We start from the raw sequence: 15,918 nt of genomic DNA, 5'->3' as shown, positions 1-15,918 counted from the left end.
TGACCTTTTAATAAAAATTGCAAACACTACACTAGAAAAAAGCACATACTAGATATTCTTCTTGATCTAATACAACAAACTTTCCCCCAAAAGATGGTACAATTTTTTTTTTAGGAAAAATCACTCCAGAAAAGTCTAACAGAAGAAAAACACACAGAACCTGTCAACATGCCAGAGTCTCTTGTCAAATGTTTGACTTGTTCAAAATAAGCCATTTCTTAGCCTTTCTATCCCAAATTCAGCAAGGATTATCTTCAAAACATACCTCTTTTACATTGCCAAGTTTCAAGTCAGTCTGTTGAGCCATTTCACAACTATTAACCACAGAACCTACTCCCCCCCCCCCATTTTTCATTATAATGGCAGAATTCCAACCCACCGTAATGCCATGATCATGGATGGGCCTATAATACACACATGCACACGTGGAAGAAGGGGAGGAGACTGAGATGTGGGAAATTATTTTCTTTATAAGAGCAGCACTAGCCTTTTGGCCAGAGCATCAACTTGGCAGCGTGCCTAGGGAGAATTCAGCCATACCTCCTCTAAAATGACCACTAAAACCAGAATGTTCTATGAATCCTGTGCATTGTAGATCATGGCTCCAGATGTTTCCTGTGTAACCCACTGCTATCCATCAGTGGATGAATGTCCCTCCATTCAAATTTCTAAATAGAAATTAAAGTTATATGAAGAAAGAAGCCAACTTCAAAAATTAAAAAAACCAAAAACATATTTTAATCTTTATACAGTAGTTTTAGTATAATGGACAAACATGGGCCTCTATAGTGTTTCTCAAGTTCATTTGCCAAAGTGAACAATCATACAACACTGTACAATTCACTCTCCACCCCCCCAAATACCTTTCTGAAGCAGATATTCGATATTTTGGAATCTGTTGCGGCCCATTCTTAACATTATAGCAGCACGGAATGTTATTAACTTGAACAACAAAAAGGGACCTCATAACTAATCAGCCTTGCTTCATCCTCAAAGCTGCTTTAACAAGCAGGGGAGTCAAATACTGTAATTGCTATTCCACAATTTAATTGTTCTGTTCTAAAATCTAATTTTGCAGCTGTGGGTTAAGTGGATACCACAGCTTTCAAGAACATGAAAGCAAACTACATCTGTGCAACAGAAAGCTACCAATCTCTTGATCGGATGCATTTACAGTGCTATCATATATTCCAGAATGGTTTGCAGCTCTCTCAAAGCTACAGAAATGACTTTCAACCAGTTATTTTATTATTATTATTTTAACATACTACACAAAACTACATCTTAACTGCTTAGACTGGAGAACTTCACATATAACCCAGTTGGAAGAGATTTTCCTCCCTATTTTCCCATTACTTTTGGCCCCATTCATTTGGTGCAATGCAAGTGCTACTTTCACTTGTTCTTTTAATCTTCTATGCCCTTTCCAGAACATTAGTTATGTTCTTAAACCAGTTAACATTTTAAACATTTTTTAAAAATCCACAGATACATAAATCTCATAGCAAAACAAGAATGTTGACCAATTTATCTCCAACTGTGTTAAAGTATACGTATAGAATCAGCACTATAAAGAGGACTCGCATTTTTCAATTTAACAGGGCAGGACCCCAAACAACAAATTTGAGTATCATATATTGTGTAACTCACAGCCAAAGTAAGCTTATCAAGCCTGTAAAGTAGTTCAAGGAGGACATAAAATAGGCTTGTAAATGTCAGTTACATTGTGTGCACCACAAGGGAGGGTGTGTACAGTGTGAGAGTGAAACAGGAAAGTTAAATGGTTATTAAAATTGTGCATGAAAAGCCTATAAATCTGCTTTAAGATCAAACAAGTAAAAATGATTTTCTACCTTTAATTTTAAGAATTCAATGCATCAACTATGTAAGAATGAAAATTGACTTTTTGTGGTTTACACTTTCTTCCCACATTTAATTAAAAACTTAAAACATTTTTTGTGTGCCAACAAACCATCTGGCAAAGAGAAGTAGCTTTTCCCTCCCCCAGAATCTTTTGGCAGTAATAATTAATGTTAAGTGAGTAAGGCCTTGAATGACCACTGTCTCCCACTGAGGCACTTGTTAAACTAAGAGATGTCTACTTGCCATTGCCTCTGCCAAAATTCACATGTTGAAATTGAGGTATGCTGTTCTGCAAGTGAAAGCCAGTTTAACAAGTGAATTTTTTCTTCAACCAACATACTACATTCCAATTCACTATTTAAAAAAGTTTATTGTAATCATAATTAAGAACTATCCAAAGCCTGCTCATAAAAAGGCGTGTAACAAAGGCTGCACAGTAGCAATTGACTTAATGAAGTCTTTTGCATCCAATGATAATACTAGAACTCATATTTCTTGGTAGGGATCTGTAGCAACCATATTCCAGTCTCTTGCACACAGAATCCAATCCGGTGAAACACACACAGTGCTTCTCTTGGTTCAATTACTGTGAAGCAAAAACTGTCCTTAGAAAAGAAGAAACACATTTCTACTGTTTAGGTTCCCCTTTTTCCCCTCTTGTAACATAATGGTTTCTCCATGGGAGGGAAGCTTAATCTTCAAGTTCAAAGCTTGTTTCATCACATAGTTCAGGACGAGATGACCTGAAGTGCTGGGAATATTTCAGCTGCAAAAAATCACCCAGTTCATCTAGAGCATCGAGGACCTGTAAATACAATTGTACTATATTAGAAGAATATAAAGCTCCTCTCACTTCTGCTTAGCATAATCAACGAAGTGTCACACAAGCAAATGATTTCACTAATAAAAGAACTAAGACAACTGGTGAATCCAAATGAAATCCATAGTGTTTTATATTCACAGCACTATTATGAATACAATAGTGACAGACTCTGGGTCTTGTATTAACTAGACCACGTAATGAAGAGGTGAACATTGTTTTTGATTCTGATGTTTTGTCCAAATCAAGCCTATAAATTTTCACTGAGCACTTGACATAAAGAGATGGTCTTCAACTATAACAGAGCCCAACTGCTATCTGGCTTCTCCCACCTGAAAATAGGCTGCTTCTACTTCAGGGGTGAGGAAACTTTTCTGGTCAGAGGGCCAGATCGTCATCTCCCCAATCCCTGGCAGGCCAAAATTGACCACCCACCTGTCACTCACCTGATGTCATAATAATGTCAGGTGATTTCATTTTTGAAGCCCTGATTTTTGAGATTTCATAGTGAGCCTGAAGACATGCTCCAATCTGCCCAGGACTGAAGGCGCACTCTGATCAGACCTCTGTGGTCTGAAGGACAAGGGTGGAGGGGATTGAAGGCATGCTCCAATTGGCCTATCTGCTCATGAGCTGATGGGAGCATATCTTCAAATGCCCACCCTCACTAGTGACATCAGCTGGTGGATGGGTGGGTGTGGTTTGGGGAAAATAGCCTGGAGGCCAGAAGTTCCCCACCCCTGCTTTATTTCTTTATTTATCTATTTCCTTTAAAAAACATCAAAACGGTTTACAACAAATAAAACCCGTATATTAAACACTATTACAAATACAGTAAAAACATCAACTATTGCAAAGAGACACCTTTTTAACTGTCAGCATAAGCCTGGTGGAACTGAAAGATTTTCAGCAGGGGTTTAAAGGTTAAAACAGAAGGCACCTGCTGAATCTCTGCTGGCAGAGCATTCCAGAGAACTGGGCTGATAACACTGAAGGCTCAATTTCGTGTCATGTTAGATGAGCCTCACCAACTTGGAGGACAAGTGCCACTCCTGCAGATGATCTCAGAGATTGAGCTGGTATATAACGGTTCAAGTGGTCCCTAAAGTACCTGGACCTAAGTTGATCAGATAGTCTTTAAGATATCTTGTACACAAGTTATTAAGGGCCTTATAAATTAATACAAGGACTTTGAATCTGGCTCAGTAGTAGACAGACAACCAGTGCAGATGTTTTAACAATAGTGTCACATGTTGTCGGCCATGCCCCCAATTAGCAATCTGGTTGCCATGTTTTGCACCAGCTGGAACATCTGAACCAGGCCCAAGGTCAGCCCCACATAGAGTGCATTGCAGTAATCCAGCCTCAAGGCTATCAACACATGGGCTACAGTGGCCAGGCTATCTCTGTCCAGGAATGGGCATAGCTGTTGAACCAGACAAAGGTGGTAAAAGGCACTCCTAGCCACAAAGGATACCTGAGCCTCTAGTGACAAAGATGAATAAAGAAAAACCCGTAAACTATGGACCTGTTCCTTCAGAGGGACCCCATCCAGGACAGGTAACTTGCCTGTCTCCTGGACATGGGAAACATCTATTCAAAGAGCACAGGATTCAAGCACAATTTATTGGCCTTCATCCAGTCCACTACAGCATTCAGACACCAATCCAGAGCATTCACAGTCTCCCGATTCAGATGTTTTAGAGAAATAAAGCATACTGATGGCACCTTGCTCCAAAATTCCTAATGACCACTCCCAGTGACTTCATATAGATGTTAAATAGCACTGGGGAGAGAATAGTACCCTGTTGAATCCCACACCACAAGTACCAGGGGGGCAAGGAACAGTCACCCAATGCTACTCTCTGGACATGGCTCTGAAGTTAAGAGTGGAACCACCATAATACAGTGCCCCCAATACCACCCCACTGAGTGTTGGAATGTATGAGGTTCAACTCCAACTTGGTGGGTTGAGGCTGCATGGGGTTAAAAAGGGTAGCTAGGGAGGAGACCTCTTGGTTGCTAGGGTATACCTGTCATTTGATCCTTGCCGTCTCTCCCCTTCCTGCTAGACTGATATGCAAAGGATGTTGATCCCAGTTCCTTCCCGCCTTCCCAGGACTCTCTCCCTCTCGAGAGGGGAGCAGACATCTTTCCTTTGTCTCTCCCTCTCAACCAGCATGAGAGCTGCACTGGGACCAGTGCAGACTGCTCCAACATAGCTAGTTAGCTAGATATAGAACTCTTTCCTATCAAGCATGTACTTCCAGAATAAAGTAGTTGTTTCTTATTTTGAAGCTTAAAGTCTCTGTCTGACTAATTTGCAGGGAAGGTAGAATCTTAGCAAAGATTCAAACACACACACACAAGCTCGCTCAAAACTCTCCGTTCTGCTACGCAACTCAATAGAATTCCGACACTGAGTTGATCCAGGAGGATACCATAGTCAATGGTATCAAAGGCCATTGAAAGAATAAGCAGAAGTAGCAGGGTCAGCACTCCCCCTGTCTCTTTCATGATAAAGATCATCCATCAAGGCGACCAAGGCCGATTCTGTTCCAAAGCCAGATCTGAATCCAGATTCTAATGCATCTAGATGATCAGTCTCATCCAGGAATACCTGCAGTTGTTCTTGGTCATTATGATACATGAAGCCACTTGAACTGAGAATTTCATTTTCCTCTCCCCACCTCAATTGCTTCTTTAGTTTGTAGTCATATCTGTTAGACTGTAAACCATTCTCCAGTCTGATGGGATCCTGTCTACTTTATTTCTTGATATCATTTCAGTATGTTTTTCTATTTTAGACTAGATTTTTACTACTGATTTCATTCTAACTTTTGATTGTTCTCCCTCTTGATGTGTTTTTATGCAGTAGCAATTGCTGAACATCATTGAAGATATCACTAACAACAACTTGCATGCAGTATTAAGCCAGATCTTGCCACTACCCATTCCCAAAGCATGATGCTTTCCACACCTTCTTTTGAAAAAAGGAGCAATTATTCACACCTACAAAAAGCTCATGCTTCATTTAAAAACAGCCTCAAAGAGCACGCAACCCTCCTACACCAACCATTCAGTACTAGTCAAGTATAAGTGTGCAGGTGAGATGATATTGCTATTAATTTCAAGTTTAAACTGTACTTGCCTAAGAATCCAGAAGGCTTTAGTTATCAAATTACTATTATTTTTATCAGAGTGGTGAAATGTCTCTGGCAACTGGACAACTCTTTATTGCACTCACGTGGTCTTGCAGTACACACTTTTTCTTTATTTGCACTCTTTGGGGCTATGGTCAAAGTGCTTTCACACCTTACTAAAGTCATTGGGGAAAAGGTCACTGGATACCTTTCCATTTCAAGAACAAGCATAACCAGATCAGGACATTCAACATATTGGGTTATATAATATTACAGCTTCTCCTTTTTTGGAAGTTTGTTGTGTGTTCATCCAAAACAACACAATCACAAGGAAATTTGGTGGCAAACCATCTAATAAATGTTTCCTTTATGGATGCTGCAGTATATTAGCTCATCAAAATATAAATGTAACTTGAAAGCTTCACTATCCTAGCATATCCTATCTTAACACCACATGTTGGACTCTAACCCTTTACCTTGAATAAGTCTTATAACTTTTATTGTCATATTAATTTGTCCAAAATTAAAACTGCAAAACTATAAAACACCCCATTATTTCCCAAGTCTTCCTAATAAGATGAGGGCTGTGCTACTATGGTAAGCAAACTGAACTGCAAGAAGTGTGGCTGACAGGCAGCAACAACATGAGAGCTCAACCAAATAACTGAAGCCCATCTATTCTATTTTGCATGGAGCAGAGGCTGCAGTGTTAGGGCCTTAACAATGTAATGATCAGATACACACAAAATTTAAAAAATAAGCAGCAATTCCTCATAAATGCCGCAATCCAATACACGTCTACTCAGAAGAAAGATCCATTGTATTCAATGGGACTTACTCCCAGGTAAGTGTGCACTGGATTACAGCCTAAGTTTGGGATACAATTCAAATTGTAATAGGGCTGGGGAGATAAACATGGCTCACTGGTATCTTATCACAAGGAGCCAAGAGCTAGGTAAAAATGCTCTCATTCCATTTCAGAACTAAAGGTCTAGATTTAGGAAGTGTAAACAGTTATGATCAAAGACACATTATTACTAGTAACTCAGAGGGTTTGTCGTCCCCCCTCATGTTATGTAATGTCCATAGTGAAAGTCTCTATGCTCTCGCACATATTATTCTTAGAGCAGCACTGTTTTCTTTCCTGGGCATGAAAACCATAGTCCTGCAACCATTTTTTAATAGTGGAGCTGCTTGACTACGCACAGCCCACTCCTAAGCATCTTACTTATAAATCAGTCCCAGTAATCTCAACAAGAGTGGGGCTACAGGTTTCATATTGGAGAGCACATGCATAGCCTATAACGTTAGAATGAGGAGCTAGTATTTTAATCCTCTGACAAAAAGAAGTTCTTAATGAACACTGGACCAAAGTTACACACCTTATATGTACATGCTGAATGCTGTGCCATGAACTCTGCCAATATTTGTAATTTATAATTTATTTTTGTATTTGTAATTTATAATGTATTTATTTACTTGTACTTTCTTTTTTTATCTCACTGAGGACAAAACTCACCAAAACTGATTATCACCAATGTAAGTTTTTTTCCAATTTTGTAAAGCAAATTTTAACCCCACACTCACTCTCTGCATCACTCTCTACATCTCTCTGAGGGCACTATCTACCCGCCCAACATTTCAGCTCTTCTAAGCAGTCATCAGTTCTGCTGTTTCTGACATACATACTGTAAGTATTTATTTATTTTCTAAAACATCAAATCTTCTGCAATCATGTGATAAAGTTCAAGCAAGGCAGAGAGTAAAAAAATAACAGATTGTAAGGCTTCTTCTAGATCCCTCCAATATGTAGAGAGTTGATATTGCAAGGCCACCTGCTGTGCTTACCGTGTCTAACATCTCCCGTGTATGAGCAGCTGACACACAAAACCGAGCCCTGGATTCTGTAAGTGGAGTAGCTGGAAAGCCAACCACAACCACCCCGATATTTTTGGCTAACATGCGTCTTGAAAAAGCCCTGGGTAAAGAAATGAGGTGAAACAGGTTATTTCCTTTAAACTGCAGAATGTTTAAATAGGAAATAAGTCTTTTCAGTGCACACACAGCAGTTTGTGAACATTGCAAAGAGAATATAAAATGATGCTGACATAAAACTAACACTCTCCCGCTGAAATAGTTTATTTAAACACACACTGAAGTCACTAGGATATAAAACACACCAACAGAAGTTACAGGCAATATCAGTGCCCTCTGAAAATGTGCATATCATGAGGTGCATGAATCAAAAACCCATTGTAACATTTACACTTTGAATTGTCTGAAGGTAAGCAAAATGATGGCCAGCAGGTAGATACCGACGATGGACTACAGGGACATGACTGACACTTTTAAGCAGTAAATGCAGAGAAGGAAGCAGGACTCTTCATCCCAGTCGTCAAACAAATCACCAGCTAGAAGACGACATGCTTTCTTCTAAGACTGCAACACAGCACCCACTTTAAATTGTTTTACTATACATGCTTTTCTCCCTGCATGCACCCCTCCCCCCAAGGTAACCAGATGCAAAGAGAGGGCATTTTGCCAGGCACAGTTTGTCAGGCAGAGAGATATCTGCAAAAATCCCTTTCTATGCAATGATTAAAAAGTAAAAGGTGCTTGTTCACCTTTCCATCTCGTCACCATCACAGTCTCCGTGTGCATTTTTCACCTCACAGTTTTTTGGTTGTCTGTCAGAGGGGGTGGGGGACTAAATAAAAAGGAAAATGGTGCAACACACCTAAGCTCAGGGTGTAACTTACTCTTGGGCCCTAACTCATCAGCTGAAGACTAACAGAGCAATCCAACTCATGGGAAGGTGGCGTAAGTGGTGCCAGTGCAAGAGAAGCCAGCATAAAGTTCCACCACATCCAATTGCCTTTAAGGAGCTGATGGGTTGGCTGACTGTCAGCTCAGCTAGGAGCTGCTCTCTCAAATACTCCTACCAGGGAGTAAGCCCTCTCCATTGACTTCTATTGTATTTATTTTTTTAGACCAACCTTTTCCCCAGCATAACTTTTGCCTAAATTGGGACCTGCAGGAGCGCTCTGAACACAAGGTGGATGTGGTCTAAGTCCCCTCCCCTGACACTCCCCCAACACAACCCCAGAACCCCCCTTCTTCAGACGTTATACCAGCTTATGCTGGCTTCACTTATGCTAGCCTCAGTTGAGCTGCCTGAGCTGGGCTGAGGGACTTATGCCAGCAAAGACCGGCTGAGCCAGGACCCAGCTGAAGATCAGACCGTTGGTCTCACCTGAAAGGTAGTTTTCCCAGGTATCATACCATCAGGTGGGTAGTGCCACCTAGTGTCCAAAGGCAGGAATGCATGAGAGTCAAAACTTCGGCTGCTCCTTCTGGCTTGACTCCATTCCATTCTGGACAAACTGTACACCAGATCCGGACATCTCTCCACAGACAGAACACTCTCAGCCAGACATTAATATAAAGAAGCAGACAATAATAAAAGGAGCAGTGAATATAATAATATACAGCTTGATTCCGTACAGGAAGTATGCACGAAGAGTGAAGAGCTATAATTCCAGCAAGAACAGCCTTAGCAGTAAATGTAATACAATTTAAAATAAACTGTATTTATTTGAAACATTTGGAAGAATTATTAAACAATGGACAAAATAAGCACCAGAAAAAGCTAGGCAGCTCCCCAACAGGGAGGGCCCTGATGGTATGCTACCTGGGGAAAACGGACCGTTGGTATCACCTGAAAGGTAGTTTTCCCCAGGTAGCATACCATCAGGTGGGATGCACCAAAGCAGTCCCAGTAGGGTGGGCCAAGGCTGCCTAAGATGAAGATAATACCTGTTGCAGAACTCACCTACCAAATGAGGTGTCTGCCAAAGCGTAACAACCTATCTTACAGTGTCTAATAAAGGAATCTGGTGTGGACCACACAGTTGCCTTATAAATATCTGCAATGGGTGCGTTGGTTGTGAAGGCAGCCATAGTGGCTGCCAACCTTGTAGAATGGGCTGTGATGTTCTGAGGCACAGGTATCTGAAGAGACTCATAAGATATCCTGACTACAGTGAAAGATGGAAGAAACCTTAGGTTGAAAAGTAGGATCTGGACGCAACTTCAGAGTCCTTGTGGAAGATGCAGAGATGGCGGACAATGGACAAGGCTGCCAGATCCGATACTCTCCGGGTTGAAGTAACTGCCATGAGAAACAGGACTTTGTACAAGAGCAAACATAATGATGCAAACTTGAGGCTGCAATGCGCTTAAGGACTTTTGGAAGGCTCCAAGAGGGAAATCAATGAACTACAGGCAGTGACAGGAGAGACGCCCCCTTCAAGAAACACTTGACCAAGGGGTGTGTTCCAAGAGAAGGCTGGTCTGATTGTGTGGACAATATGGATTAGACAGCTGAGGCCTGCCTGCGTAGTGTATTAAGCTTTAGTCCCATCGAGAGACCCACATGGAGAAAATCAAGTAGGTGATTAACTTTAGGCCTGGAGATACGGATTTGCTGTTTAAAACACCATGCAGTAAAGGCTGACCACGTGGTTTGATGTATGCAGACAGTGGAAGGCCTTCTAGAGGCCAAAATGGTAGCTACAATGTCCTTAGAGAACCCTGAACATCTCAAGTAAGACCGCTCAACACTCAGGCTGTCTGACTCAACCAGCCAGAGTCTGGATGGCGAACTGGACCCTGTGTCAGGCCCAGGATGTGACTCAGGAACCAGACCAACGGCTGTAGTTAATTCGTGTTTTATTAGGGTAATGTCCAAACAAAGACTGCGTTTTCTCATGAAGCAATACAGGGATACAGATCCTGCAGCATTGGGAGAAAGTTGACAGAGCAAGGGACTTCTTCCCGCCTGTTCTTTAAGAAGGGGCCAAACGGGCGCGCAATCTTTTGCTCCTCCTTCTGCCCCTCAGGTACTGCCCGCCTTCCCCCCCTTATCTCCTGTCTTTTCAGCTGTCTGCGTGTGCGCGGTGAGGGGGGAAGCATCACCCCCTCCTCTTCTGAAGTTTCCGATTCCAGGATGGGGGATAGGGGAGGAGCTGATGGTAAACTGCCTCCCCGCTTTTCGGCTGTGAGCAGCCCTCCCTCTTTCCCCTCTTGCTCTGAGCCTGAAAGAGGGGGAGGCGTGAGAATGTCCAGGGAGGGCTCAGGCTCCCCGTTGCTAAGCGACCTTATCACTGGCAGTTCCTCTGTTTCGTCTTCGCTCCAAAGGGGGGAAGTTCCTCCCCCTCCCCTCTGCCATCCATCCGAATACTCTTCTCCCAACTCTCCGGGATCCAGCTCCCCGGGATTGGGACCCCAGCTCTGCCTTCCGACACCCTGAGATAGCCGATGATGGTAGATGCCACAGTTCCTGGGTCGAGAGACCCAGCAGATCCGAAAACCATGGCCTGCGTGGCCGGTAAGGGGCCAGGAGAACAATTCAAGCACGTTCCTGATGAATCTTCCTGAATGTGCGTCCCAGCAGCAGAACCGGAGGGAAGTTGGGCATTCTGAGACAAGACGAAGATATCAGCAGTGAAAGGACTGAATCGATGGTGCAGTTGATGGAATACCCTGGGATGAAGTTTCTACTCCCAAGGAAGAACCAGTTGTCTGCTGAGCCAGTCTACTGCTATATTGAGGTCGCCGCTGAGATGGTCTGCTCTCAAGGAATGTAGGTGACGTTTGGCCCAGTTGAAGATGAGAGTCGATTCTGCCTGAAGGGTACTCGACCGTGTGCCCCCTTGACTATTCAAATGCGCCTTCATGCTGACGTCGGTACAAATGAGAACATTGATCATGATGATGGAACCCTGGATGAAAGTGGAGGAGAGCCAGATGCACTGCTTGCAACTCCAGCAAATTTATGCTGAGGCACTGCTTGGAAGTCATCCACTGGCCTTGAATGAAGAGGGAATTGTAATGGGCACCCCACCCCAGGAGACTAGCATCGGTAGTAATCCAAAACCTCTCAGGTTCTCTGAAGGGAGTTCCTTTCTGCAGATTTCTGGCCACTGGCCACCAACAAAACGCTGCCCTCAGACGAGGTGAGAGATGTACCCTCCTGTGTCTGGAATTGGCGAAATCTAGCTGAAAAGGTAGCAAAGCCCACTGGAATGGTTGGGTATGGTGGTGAGCCCAAGGGACAATGTGAATGGAAGAAATGAGGAGTCCCAGCACCTTGGCTAGAATAATAACATCCTCCATCCTTCTGGTCATTGGATGGCGAGTGGTGTGAACGGTGGCAGCTATTCTCTCTAGGGACAGAAGCACCATTGCACAAGAAGCATCCAAAATGGTGCCCAGGTGTTGGAGATGCTGTGTTGGAATCAGGTGGCTCTTCTCCAAGTTCACGAGGAAGTTGTGGTCACTCAAGGCGTCGAAAGTGAGACGCATGCCTGAGGCATGGAGTGTGCCCTGAACAGGAGGTGGTCCCAGTAGGGATAGATGTGGATCCCCTGGAGCCAAAGGTATACCACCAGAGCAACCATCAGCTTTGTGAACACCCTTGGAGCTGAAGAGAGACCAAATGGAAGGGCCCAATACTGGAAGTGAGCCCAGTCATAGGCAAACCTCAGGAATTTTCAGTGGCTAGACAGGATGGGAACATGCAGGTAGGCTTCCTTCAGATCGATAGAAGCCAAAAAGTCCCCCTCCTGTAATGCCTCCACAATCAACGCCAGGAACTCCATCTTGAAGGGTTGATGCCTGACAAAGGTGTTGAGAAATTTGAGATAAAGGATTGCCCTCCATGAATAATTTTTGGGGGGCACTGCGAAGAGAATGGAGTAGACACCTGAGTAAAATTCAGCGGGATCCACCAGCTCTATTGTGCCTATACACAGCAACTGGCTTATGGCCTCTGTCATCAGTGCCCGCCTCTTGGGAGAGGTGAAGAGGGAAGACGGTAGGAACCTTTGAGGAGGAAACTCCCAGAACTTTGTTGAGCAATTTGAGTCACAATATCTAGCACCCATGCATCCATTGCTACACGTCTCCAGGCTCTGGCAAACTGTAGAAGTCTACCACCTATTGGGATGACATGATGATTGGTGCTGCTGACACCCTCCACAGCCAGCGGGTGGAGTACGCCTCTGGTGTCCGGAGAACTGATTCTGGTGGCGGCAGAAGAATCACTGTCTGTTCCGATATCCTCTTGAAGACAGAAAATCGCGGTCCCTACCTGCGGGCTGGGAAACCCAAAAGGACTGCTGATATGGGTAAGATGACGATCTGTGGGCAGCTCTGAAATCATCTCGGTTAGTAGTGGCTAACATGGGCTTCCTCTTATCCTTGGGGTCAACGAACACCACCTTGAGGGTCTCATCCCCAGTAGGAGTAGGGGGCTGTGGCAAGGTTGATATGAGCAGTGTTGTCGGCATCCCAGAGGTGTAGCCAAAGGGTGCAGCAAGCTACCACCCCTGTGGCATAGCCCTATCAGCAAATTGTGTTGCATCAAGCAATGCATCTGCCACAAACGCTGCAGCGTTGTGTAGCTTGACCAGGTCATGCGCAATCTAGGCTGGTCAAGCTCTGGGTTGTCAAGTAATTCATCAAGCCACATCATAGAGGCTCTGGTGATTACAGAGGCCACGCAGGAAGCTTGAATTGCATATGCTGAAGCCTCATGGGTTCTCCAAAGAATGAAGTCCAGTCTTCACTCAGATGGGTCTTTGAATTGTGAATCACCTTCCTTGGGAAGAAGAGATCTGGAAACAAGAGCAGAAATAGGCCCATCCACTGAAGGAACTTTCAAAAATTCATGAAGTCAGAGTCTAGTGAATAAAATTTGTTAGCAAATGCTGTCACACGATGTGTCTGATTCCCCCATTCCTCCTTTGCTATTTTATTGAGAGGGTCGGGCACTGGGAAGGAATGAACTGAAAACCTGGGAGCTTTCAGTATTTTCACCCACTTGACTGGAGCTGATGAAGGTTCAGCTACTGGCCCCTCAAGTCCCAGAGTACTTAAGGATTTGCAGAATAAGGTGAGATATTCCAAAGAGTCAAACAGAAGATGCGAGCTCTCCACATCTCCATCTGACTCCCTGCTCCACTCCTCTTCCTCTCGGGTGATGATTGAGTGGATCAACCTCAGCCTCATGGGCATGACAGATCCTGCCTCTGGAGAAGTCAAATGGGCTGGGAGACAAGGCCCGTTGTTCTGAACAAACCTCAGATGAGGGTGATCCTCATGCCTGATGTGTAGGCCTTTGCATCTCAGAGGACATGGAACCAAGCAGCACACCTCTGAATTGGGAGAGAAGTGTCTGGTTCAAAAGCAGACCTTGCAAGAGGGTCACATATGCCACAGGATCCAACTGAGGCTGTGGTGGAGCTACAGATGGTCCAGGCTGCTAAGGTGCAGGGGTTGGGAATTATGAAAGGAGAACTCCCTGGCAAAGGGGCACCACTGGGGGCTGTTCTGGGAAGCCTTCAAATTCTTCCTCCAAAGACTCAGCAGGCAAATGGAAAGCGGCTTTCAGTCTCTGTTGGCTGTCAGCGGAAGTGGCACGTGAAGACTGATATGGTGAGCTCATCTGTTAGCCATCTGTTTAGTAGAAAGAAGTGACTTCTTGGTACATTTGGAGGGGTGTGTGCTTGGAAAGCCTATGCTTAGATGACTTGGCTGTAGGCACGGCCTGAGCTCTTGGTGGCTGCGAAGGGACTAGCAGCTGTACATCACTAATGAGCTGTGGTTCTGTAATTGATTCTCCAGGTGCAGCGAAAGATAGCTCAGCCATAGTAAACACCCACACGGTAGAGGGGAGTAGTACCAGGCAAGATATAAATAGTCCAATGAAGAAGTCCAATAAAGTCACACACAAACAGACTGCAGGGTGCGGTGGAAAAGCAATCAACACACGCACAGGTGGAGGGGTGCGGTGAATTGAGGGAGGCCAGTAGAACATGCCCATAGTAGAGGGGAACGGTATGACCTCAAAGCAGCCAACTCATTCCTTTTTCTTCTTCCTTCTTCCCTTAATTTATTTTTATAATATATGAACTCCTTATTACTTCTTCTCTGTTGCCTCCATTTCCGTGCTTGTCCCTATAGTTCCTTATTGCTTATTTCCTTTCCACTCTATTGCCTCCTTTTCTGTGCTTGTCCCTTGTCTAAGGAGGGGAGTAAGCAGGAGGGGTCAGGGACAGATAGGCGCTGAACAAAACCAGGGACAGATAGGCACTGGTGACTGAGGAGAAGAAAAAAGGTGGGAAAATGACAGCAAAAATGGCAGGCGGAGGAAAAGAGTGGAAAGACAGCAACACAAAATGGCGGCTCTCTAGTGCCTATGAAGAAGAAGACTGCGCAAAAAATGGTGGGAACCACAAAATGGTGGCTCTTATATATTAATTGCTGTAAACTGCCGAGAGAGCTTTGGCTGTTGGGTGGTATATAAATGTAATAAATAAATAGCGCCTATGAGGGAGAGAATGTACCAAAAAAATGGTGCGAGATGGTAGCCGCAAGCTTCTAAAGGCAGTCTGGGGAGGGAGAAGGGAAGCTGCTGCTTGCCAGCTCCAAGGGTGGTGAATGGTGCGGAACCACCACTGCGAGCTCCGGGAAACAGGTGGGGTGGACGAGTAGCCAGAGATCGGAAAGCTGCCGCAAGCTGGTATGCAGCCGCAAAAGGGCGGTGGGCAGGAGATGGAACTGCAGCTGCGAGCTCCGAAGCAGGCAGGAGCTGCCATCGTGAAAGAGCAGCAGACAGGAGATGGAGCCGCAGCTGTGAGCTCCAAGGCAGACAGGAACTACTGCCACGAAAGGGAGGCGGGCAGAGATAGGACAGTTGGAACCGCAGCTGCGAGCTTCAACAGAAGGAGCAGGGCAAAGCCAGTGATAGCTGGAGCCTCAGGAGCGAGCTCTGAGAAATGGGGGCAGGGGAGATGGGACTGAAAGGTAGTGGAATCAAGCCTGTCCTGGATACAGTCCACCAAAATCTCGGGCCCTGAAAGAGGTCACAGCCGCCCAAAGAGCAACCCTGGAAAAGGGAACAAAAAGAGAAGCCTTTACCAGAGAAAAAAGGGTTTTTTTTAAAAAAATAGTGAAGACTAGAAAAGACCACGTTAAACGGAAGAAAGAAAAGAGGAACGACAGAGCAATGACAAAGAACAGACTCGC

At 44.4% G+C, this 15,918-nt stretch overlaps 1 protein-coding gene across 1 annotated transcript in view; it reads right to left on the bottom strand.

Annotated features, from left to right (window-relative positions):
* Positions 1–715: 715 nt before the first annotated feature.
* Positions 716–15,918, bottom strand: part of SPTLC3 (serine palmitoyltransferase long chain base subunit 3) — a 120,293-nt gene continuing 105,090 nt past the window's right edge. The window contains exons 11-12 of the mRNA XM_061622566.1: positions 7,675–7,804; positions 716–2,668 (exon numbers count right to left, since the gene is read on the bottom strand). Coding sequence (XP_061478550.1) covers positions 2,555–2,668; positions 7,675–7,804 — 244 coding nt within the window. The 3' untranslated portion in view covers positions 716–2,554. The remainder of the gene's footprint in view (positions 2,669–7,674; positions 7,805–15,918) is intronic.

This window comes from Rhineura floridana, chromosome 4 (genome assembly GCF_030035675.1).
Source record: "Rhineura floridana isolate rRhiFlo1 chromosome 4, rRhiFlo1.hap2, whole genome shotgun sequence".
Classification (NCBI taxonomy): domain Eukaryota; kingdom Metazoa; phylum Chordata; class Lepidosauria; order Squamata; family Rhineuridae; genus Rhineura; species Rhineura floridana.
Note: the sequence above shows the minus strand (reverse complement) of the source record. Positions and strands in the feature narration are given on the sequence as shown.